This window comes from Periophthalmus magnuspinnatus, chromosome 7, assembly GCF_009829125.3.
Source record: "Periophthalmus magnuspinnatus isolate fPerMag1 chromosome 7, fPerMag1.2.pri, whole genome shotgun sequence".
Classification (NCBI taxonomy): Eukaryota; Metazoa; Chordata; class Actinopteri; order Gobiiformes; family Gobiidae; genus Periophthalmus; species Periophthalmus magnuspinnatus.
In genome coordinates this window covers 4,523,402-4,532,692 of record NC_047132.1, presented here as the reverse complement: position 1 = coordinate 4,532,692, position 9,291 = coordinate 4,523,402, and the positions used below count along the sequence as shown (strand labels likewise).

The window sequence follows — 9,291 nt, the reverse complement described above, 5'->3', positions numbered from 1 at the left end:
CTTGTGAACAAGTCTCTCCATGGACCAGCATCAAAGAACATCTCCCACATGTTAGAGCCACATGAACCATCTCACACTTCACTTCAGGGATAGGCCTCCTGCTGGTGCCCAGAGTCAGGACTAAACATGGAGAATAAGCATTTCAGTTTTATGCAGCTAAAACCTGGAACAGTCTTCCTGAAGATGTGAGACTCCTCTACTTTGACAATGTTTAAGTCCAGGCTCAAAACAGTTCTGTTTAGCTGTGCATACGACTGAAAGGTTTTTATTCTGTGCTCTTCTTTTAACATTAATATTTATATTTTGATTTATTTGTATTGTAATTTTTATTCTGTAAAGCACTTTGAATTACTTTGTTTATAAATTGTGCTGTGCAAATAAACTTGTCATCTCGACGCCCATGATATTTGTAATATAATGTGTAATTGAAGAAAAATGAGTCCACATCGTAATCAGGCTGCACAAGTCTACTTTATTAATATCACAATGTGTGACATGTTCAACCAAAGCATGTGTAAACAGTGACACAACAGTACAAATGTTACAAAATCTATACTTTTTTTTTTTCCTTTTTTCAACATTTGGCCGGTTAATAAAAAACATGAGGTTACCAAAAATGCAGCCTATGCTACAGACAATATAAAAAAAGGGGAAAAAAAAAAAAAAAAAAGTAGTTGGATGGGCTGTCATCCCGTCACCTAGCGTTGGGCGATGGTGTTCTCTCCTGTGGGTGCTGTGTTGGGGTGCTGGGGGGCAGGTGGGGGTATGGGTGGTTCAGGGTGATGTGGGACCCCCTGCGTCGCTGCCCTCGCTCACCTGCCTCTGCATCACCATCTCCCGGGCGACACACGTGATCTGCCCATTGGTCAAGACCCCTGAGACCCCCGCCCTGAGAGAGAAGGAGAGAGGAGAGAGAGGCTGTTACTGTACATGTGTGATTAATGTGGCATGTGTATGTGGGACAGTTTTGGGCTTTTAATGGTATCGTCAACAGTTCATCTTTTGCAGGAATTTTGGTGCCAATTGGGTAAATTTAGAGTTTTTGTTGAAAAATGTCTAAATCCAAGTTTATGCTGCCTTCTGCAAGTAGTTGGTGACATCACGCAAGACTGTCCTGATTAAAGCCAGGTGTTTCTGGTTACAAACACCTGGCTGCAGTGGCAGAGTCTGAAGTGTAGATACCCATTAGACCAATCACCCCCAGACCCCACCCCTCCTCCAAAGTCCCCAAAATGGTGCTATAAAATGGGAAACTGTACCCTAAATAGTGAACAGACTCACTACCACAGCATGACCAGGGAGGAGGAAGTGAGACTGGAGGAACACCGAGTCACAGCTGGTTGTGTATCAGTGACAGTGGTAATCAGAGGGTGGAACATTGTGCACCATGCTGAAATAAACACTGCAATCATACATCGGTTGTCTCCTCTTGTGTGTTCAATTACGACTTAGAAGATTAAAACAAGGAATTTAATTTTAATGAATCACACTTGTAGCTCAATTTAAATGTAGAAAAAAACAAAACAATGAGTTAAAAACAAGAGACTGGTAAAACCACTTTTATTATAATAAGGAAAGTTTTGGGGTCCAGTTTCTAATATAAATGATCTGATTCAATGTTTGTGTATTCTCCAGTTTAGATACGCAATCATTATATTGCCATCAGTTGCTGATGGTTTACGACTAGTTACTCACTTCTGTTGTGCCTCCTCTGTGAGCGGGGTCATCCCTGGCTGCTTCCCAAAGAAAAAACTGGACCACCAATGACCCGAGTCCTGCTTCGGGAGACCTGCAATCACACCACACAAGGAAAAAAAAAATTTAAGTTGGGCCTTCAAGATATTAGTTTTGAGAAATTAAAACTACCGTAAATTTCGGACTACAGAGCGCACCTGAATAAAAGCCGCAGGTTTTCATATTGTAACATGAGATATTTACACAGAAAGACGGTGCACTGACACGCTTTTTTTTAAACTGTGCCTGAAAATTGGAACCAACACGACAACACGGGATGAACACATCTGCAGGTTTAGAAAATAAAACTGCACCAAAACGGAAAATCTGCTTTTATTTCCTCTGAAAACTTTTGTCGTCTTTTACATTGACCAAGTTGGATTCATTGATGTCGAGCTTACGTGCAGTGGCTCTATTTCAGGAGTCGGCAACCCGCGGCTCCGGAGCCGTATGCGCCTCTTTCAGCCTTATACTGCGGTTCTGCGTGGCTGAAGTGTATTTTATTTGTGTTAGCTCTTTTTTGTTGTAGTTTAAATTGGAAGATTATTATGATCTTAAAATAAAATTATATTTTCTTATTTTTCGTTGCTCAAAATAAGCGTCACACTCGCGGAACAATGTTCAAAACAAACACCGCTCACGTCTCAGACACAGACACAGCTCACAGTCCTGCGTAAAGAGCCCTGATTTTCAGACGCTGTGCGCACAGGGGTCAGGAGCAACTTTCGCCCGTCCCTAATGACACACTAATAAGCTCGTCCGTAGATGTATCATGAAAATCCTGCTGGAAATCGCCACAGAAATCTATTTGATGTAGTAGCAAGTATATTATCTGCTCTTGTCTCCGCGGTGACGTTTCACGTATAACACAGACACGACGCACAAAAGTAGAGCCACAAGCGAGTGAAAATGAGCCAAAACAAAAGTCTTTGGAGAGCTTTTAACAAAGGGGAAAAGGACAACTGAGGAGCCAGAAGAGGAGACTACGACCTCCAAGAAAAACAAAGATAAATTTAACAGACAATGCCTACTTAAAATCTGGGCTTGTCGCTGCAGGTGACTCACGCGCACAGTCCGCTCTATGTAACATACGGGAAAAGCAAATAAGGCAATGAAACCTTCAAAACTGCTTTGGCACATGGAGAATAAGCACCTGGGATTAAACGATACGCCTTTAGAGTTTTTTTGTTGTTGTTTTTTTTTTTTTTTTTAAAGAAACTGCGGAGCAGAGTAGACATAATCACATAATCAGCGCAGGGCTCCCTCTGATGCAGCGGTTTGGTGAGTTGTATTTTTTTAATGCACTTAAGTTGTTTTTGCCATATTTATCTGCCACGTGTAGAAGGCTTGTCCGTGAAAATAAAACCCAGGGGCCGTTATCCAGTAAAAAAATCCATAAATAAGCCGCACTGCTGTATAAGCCGCAGGGTTCAAAGCGTGGAAAAAAAGTAGCGGCTTATAATCCGAAATTTACGGTACTGAATCTGCTGTAAAATAAAACTACTGAGTTGTTTCCAGGTGTAAACATGATACTTTAAGTCATTCATTAATCTTTTTCTCAAATGACCCGGATAAGTTGTTCCATTAGCAGAGCCTGGGGGAATCCTAACTGGGAACCTGCACTGCATTTGGCTGTGTGACAAAAATGTTTGCGTCAAGTTACTTCTGATCTAGGTCAAGACCAACTGAAACCACCTAGATATGTGAAAGAGCAAGATTTAAGATTGATACCAACAAAATCAGCCAGTCTCTTTAAATAGGAATTAAATCCACAAAAATGCATCATATGTGTTCTTTTAGTTTAGCCGAGTCACCCCAACCACGGGCCATCTGCTTTGTGCTACAACTGATTCGGGTTTACTGCAGCACGACTCTGAACTGCTCTGAAACCACAAGGCTAACACTGATGTCATTTTTCTTGGTGGGATAGTACCTGTGGTAAATATTCATCTTAGTTTTAAGTCAGTCAATAGGCAGATTTTTGGGTGGAAACAGAATACTTCCAATTATGTGATCAGAAAAAAATTCTTTCCAAAAAGGCAGGGACAATTTAAACATTTTTTCTGACATTTTAAAAACTGATTTTTAGTAAACTCTTGGTGAAAATTTGTAGTCTAACCTGTCATATGCACTTAAAAAGTAGGATGTGAAACCAGCTGAAACCGGCCGTAGCGTGCCACGTGTGGCATTCACAATGAGGTGACTAAAGCAGTAATATGAGGCAACAGCTGAGTCAGAGGAGTAAGTCAAATATGGTACTTCCCCCCCCCCCCGATACAGCACACCCAGCCTTGAGAAACAGTTATGGAAGGGACATTACCAACGACATTTTCATTAGGTAAGTGACATTCATTTGAAATTTAAATGAATTGAATGAAACCATAGCCGAGCCAAGTTATGGCAGGACCACATACACCTTTTAAAAAGGCATTTCAGAGGTAACTGGGGCAATGTCAAGAAGACCATTATATATTCATTTATATACTATATTTAGTATTTAAAATAAATGACAATTCCAGCAATTTGTAATAGAAAACCAAACTAATGGACATTTCTAGCATGGAATTTCCAAAGAATGGAAATATATTTTCGAGCCTCACAAAAAGATATTAGTGGTCAAGAATGTAATGCATCTGTAGATAAAACGAAAAAGTATTGTGGGCTCTACATTACTGTCAGTGGCATCCCACACCTTGCCTGGGGTTCAGCAAATATTGGCGCATTCATTAATTTGCATTGTCCCCATTCAAATGAACCAATTTGGCCAGTAACAAAGTATGTGTAATAATGCAAAATACAATTGTAAATTTCTAAAAACCGTATATTGGGATATATTTTGAAGATTGAAAACTTTATGTTCCACCTTTGAACAGCAATTAGCAAAACATCAATACATTTATTGCTCGACTCATTTTTAGTTTCCAAGGGAGAAAATTCAACTTTGAAAGCTACCAGTCAGCTCTGTTCATGGGTAACAGTGCATGACCTTTGACCCAAATAAAAAAAAATAGTTGTGGTTTTATGAACGGTGTAGATACCTGGATGGTGGGGGATGACCTCTCCACTGTACTCCGAACTGCCACACGAACTGCTGCTGGACGTCGAGCCGATGCGCCCTGTAAACACACAAACATGACATTTGGAACTGAATCAGAATTTAACCAGGACAAGACCAGGGCCAAACCAGCATCAAACCAAGCCCAGGGCCAGTCGTGCCAATACATGTGCTAAATCAGGCCTGTCTCATTGACTGTACAGTGAGGGGCTGTTCTGTTCAGATGAAACCGGTTTAAACTGCCCCCACAGAGACGAGGATGGAGAGGGAGGGAGAGAAAGGATAGAGTGGAGGAAGAGATAGCGAGAGGAAAGGAGGAGGAAAAGAGCTGGAGAGAGAGGTGAGAGCAGAGGGAGTGAGAGATGAAGGACAGAGAAAGCTCTGGGAGAGATGGAGGATAGAGAGAGGAAGGGGGTGGTGAAGCGAGGAGAGAGGGGAAAGAATGAATTCTTAATCATTATCCTTTCCTTACACAACTCCAGCTGAGCCAGATACAGGATCTATATTGTCTCAGTGTGTGAAAGACATACTTCGGTAGTAGTCAGTGGTCGCCACGAGAGACCCGCCTGCTGGAATAGCTGCCATTCTTCCACTATTGGTCACTGAACACTGGATGGAAACCTGGACAGAAACAAAACATTGAAAACATCAGCTAAATCTTAACCATAACCACATATGGGAGTGTAAATGATGTCATATGAAGCAATGGTGCTGTAGTACAATAGCCTTTACACTTTGTTTTAGTTGCCCATTAACCTGAATACACACAAGGAATATTCTTAAGGAACTGTGCTACATATTAGTCTCCATGGAGATGTTGGCACTCCTAGCATGTTCCACAGTACAGCATTACTTGCAACTTGCATTTATTGCTCAAAAAATAAATAAGTTGCAGTTCAGATTCCCCACATATATGAAATCTAACTTGAACATAAAGCCATAAGGTGGGACATTGTTTGCGAATTCTTCACCAGGAGACAAGCAAGCAGTGGAACTTTCATTACGAAAATGACAGTATGCACCTTTAATTACATACAAATTGCATGCATGTTTTGTCTGCAGTGATGCGGTCGCTGTATCGGTCCGTTGTGGTAAAGAAGGAGCTGAGCCGGAAGGCGAAGCTCTCGATTTACCGGTCAATCTACGTTCCTACCCTCACCTATGGTCATGAGCTCTGGGTAATGACCAAAAGGACAAGATCGCGGATACAAGCGGCTGAAATGGGCTTCCTCCGCAGAGTGGCCGGGCGCACCCTTAGGGATAGGGTGAGGAGCTCGGAGTAGAGCGGCTGCTCCTACACGTTGAGAGGAACCAGCTGAGGTGGCTCAGGCATCTGCTCAGGATGCCTCCTGGACGCCTCCCTAGGGAGGTGTTCTGGGCATGTCCCACCGGGAGGAGGCCCCGGGGAAGACCCAGGACACGCTGGCACGCGTCTCTCGGCTGGCCTGGGAACGCCTTTGGGTCCCACTGGAGGAGCTGGAGGATGTGTCTGGGGTGACGGAAGTCTGGGAGTCCCTGCTCAGACTGCTGCCCCCGCGACCCGGCCCCGGATAAGTGGAAGAAAATGGATGGATGGACAAATTGCATGCATGTTTTGTAAGTTTCGTTGCTTTCACGACAAAGATGGTCAAATTGGCTGCACCTCATAGACAACGCACACTATTACAAACGTGCACAAAATGCATCAGTTTATATTAATCTTTATGCACTGCCTGTCTTAACCACTGAAGCCTTTCTTCCCGTGCAGGGGGCTTCAGGGAGCACAGGGGCTGCACGTACATCACGTTTCAGAACACTACGTCACGTGTTTACATCCAAGTGACACTGCAGCAGGGGACAGGACGACAACACGCAAAAATACAGACGAATGAAGAACAAAAAATGAAATGCTTACCAATCAGCATTACAATTAATGACATATTTGGCCGTGATTATCATTGTTAAGTTATACTGGATGTTAATGTCAATTTATATTTTTTACTTATCCAAACGTGACAAGTTGTATTCACAATCGTAAAAAAACAAAAAAAAAACAACAAAAAAAAAACAACACACAACTAAAAATTACACACACTTGCAGTAATTTCCAAAAAATATATAAATTTTAAAAATACATTGTCGCAAAATGCTAAACTGAACAGACAAAACCCACTGTGTCTTGGTCCATCCCTATAAGAAGAAGGAACACGGTGTTTCAAACAAAGACAACGGAAAAACACAAACTCTCAATCAAAACCGTACATGTTATTCCTCAGTGTCTCTTTAAAAATCATACAAACTGATCAAACTAAATTCTGTGACGTTTAATTTGAATTCTTTATCTTTTTCTTCCAGTTACAAAAACACCTCCCCGGGCGTTAGCACAGGCTAGCACAGGTTAGCACGGTTAGTCTTGCACAGAAACCCACCATTTTAAATCCCACCCGGGACCGCTCTACACGGGGCTCAAATATCACCTTTTACTGGTCCAGTCGTGCTTGATGTTCCGTAGCACGCGATTCAAGTCAGTCAGCGAGGCTGGGGGAGTAAACGCTAGGCGACGGGGCCCATTTGAAAAGAAGTTTTGGGTAAATAGAACCCTCCAAGATCCGCGACTTCAACGCTGCTTCTCTCTGCTCCTCACGCCCTCTGCACGAGCCTTATATAGGAGTCTGTACGTGCTCGCCCCGCCCCTCGTTGAGAAACAGGGCGGGGCGAGCGGGTGAAACGGGATCCATGAAAGGAACGTGCGCTTTGAGAGCAGGGAGCAGTCTGTTACTTTATGTTCTTCTGGAATCTTCTTAGAGCGCCTCAGTCTGTCTTGGGCTCTGACAGTGCTCAGTCTGGGCTCATGTCTGAAGCAGGGCCTGGTTAGTACTTTGGATGGGAGACCACCGGGAATGCAAGGTGTCACATTGGGTCAGCAGGTGCAACCTGTAGCCCATTTTTCTGGTGCTTGTCTCCATGGAGATGTTAATGCTTATCTTAATATCTTTCACAGTATGGCATTAAACTTCTTGTATTTAGTGCTTCATTAAATAAATGTATTCTCACATTCACCACAGAATGCTCAGTCTCATCAGGCCTCAGAGGCTGAGCAGTTGGCCCTTGTTAGTATTGGATGGGACACCACTGGGAATACCAGGTGCCACAGGGGGCCACAGGGGGGGTCAGCTGCCTCAGTCTAGCTCAGTCCAAACTGATAAGATAAGAGAATCTGTATTGGCCCAGTTTCCACAATATTTTTAGAAATACGTTAGTCAACAGAAAACTGCCAAGTGTTTTAGAGTGAAGAACCATGTGAAAAACTACTCTTGGCTAAAAACAAAAACACTTTTAGATTATGGTCCGCTTGCTGAATAAACACTAAAACATTGTCATATAAACATAGGTAACCATTTTACTGTAAAAATACAATGACCCAAAACTTGAAACTGTCTGAGAATAAGTCAAAAGAGGTTAAACAAACAGGATAACAGGGGAAAGGGGAAGCACACAGTATTTAGTATATTTCCCCGCTATCTCCATTGAAATGTTTTTGCCTGTACAGTGTGGCATTATTACAGTGGAACTAAACACTAAGTCTACTTTTTTACTACTAAACTGTGTACATGGTGTTTTAATGGTATTATCTATTGTTCCTAGTCCTTTTGGCCATTTTAGTGCACACTAGGTACATTTGGTTCTTGGTCCAAAACGGCTAAATCTAAGTTTGTGCTGCCTTCAGTGGCCTTTGCGCTTTCCAGTAGTTGGTGACATCACACAGTACTGCCCCAATTACAGCCAAGTGTTTCTGATTACAAACACCTGGCAGCAAAGGCGGAGTTTGAAGTGTGGATACCTGTTAGATGTCTGTGTAATCCTTCAGCCGTACATTGTCTTTCCTAACAAAAATAGCTTTCTTTTTTGTTACGATAGATAATCCTTCCTTGAACAGGAATGGGGGCCTTAGACATCATCTCTCCACCATCTAGAACTCCATCCTCACACCCAAAACAAACAAATGAAACAAAGAAAACAATAGAGCGAGCCAGTAGGGCCATTAAATGTTGAATGTAGGCCATGAAGGGTGAAACTGTGAACAATAGCTGTTTACAGTTTCAGATTTAACTTTGGCTTTTACTATGATACCTGTTAGACCAATCACTCTGTTCCTCATATGTCCAGACCCCACCCCTTGTCCCCCTCACTCTCCCCTTTAGTCCTCCAGGTACTGTCCAGTTTAGCAGCATTGTTTGAAATGTGGTTTTGGGAAGAGTTCATATGCTTTACCCCACTTTAAACGTATCTATTCCCAATGGTGATGAGCAGGTGATGCCCACAGACCAAGGCCAGCTGTTATGTGTACTGCAATGCTTTCAGTTAGAGAATAAAGAAAAGTCTGGATAATACAAGATATGGAACTGTGTCTATATAAGAATAGCGTTAATAGTTGCATTTAAACTATTACCACTAGACAGCACAGGTAAAGCTCAATAACAGAGAGAATCCTTCAAAATATACAGGAAAAGCTTGTGTTTTAA

General features: G+C 42.4%; 1 protein-coding gene across 1 annotated transcript; it reads right to left on the bottom strand.

Annotated features, from left to right (window-relative positions):
* Nucleotides 1–450: 450 nt before the first annotated feature.
* Nucleotides 451–7,407, bottom strand: ppdpfb (pancreatic progenitor cell differentiation and proliferation factor b). Its single transcript, XM_033969355.2, has 5 exons — nucleotides 7,246–7,407; nucleotides 5,320–5,410; nucleotides 4,773–4,850; nucleotides 1,696–1,789; nucleotides 451–889 (listed from the first exon to the last, which is right to left on the bottom strand). Exons 2-5 carry the CDS (start codon nucleotides 5,372–5,374, stop codon nucleotides 775–777), a joined length of 342 nt encoding a protein of 113 aa, XP_033825246.1. The 5' UTR covers nucleotides 5,375–5,410; nucleotides 7,246–7,407; the 3' UTR covers nucleotides 451–774.
* Nucleotides 7,408–9,291: the final 1,884 nt, after the last annotated feature.

What these genes read in the sequence shown, in the direction of transcription:
- ppdpfb (XM_033969355.2), bottom strand. Translation starts at nt 5,374, where the DNA reads ATGGCAGCTATTCCAGCAGGCGGGTCTCTCGTGGCGACCACTGACTAC. An exon ending in GACCACTGACTACTACCGAA is followed by an intron (nt 4,851 to 5,319) that starts GTATGTCTTTCA and finishes GTGTGTTTACAG; the next exon opens with GGCGCATCGGCTCGACGTCC. An exon ending in GGTCATCCCCCACCATCCAG is followed by an intron (nt 1,790 to 4,772) that starts GTATCTACACCG and finishes GTGTGATTGCAG; the next exon opens with GTCTCCCGAAGCAGGACTCG.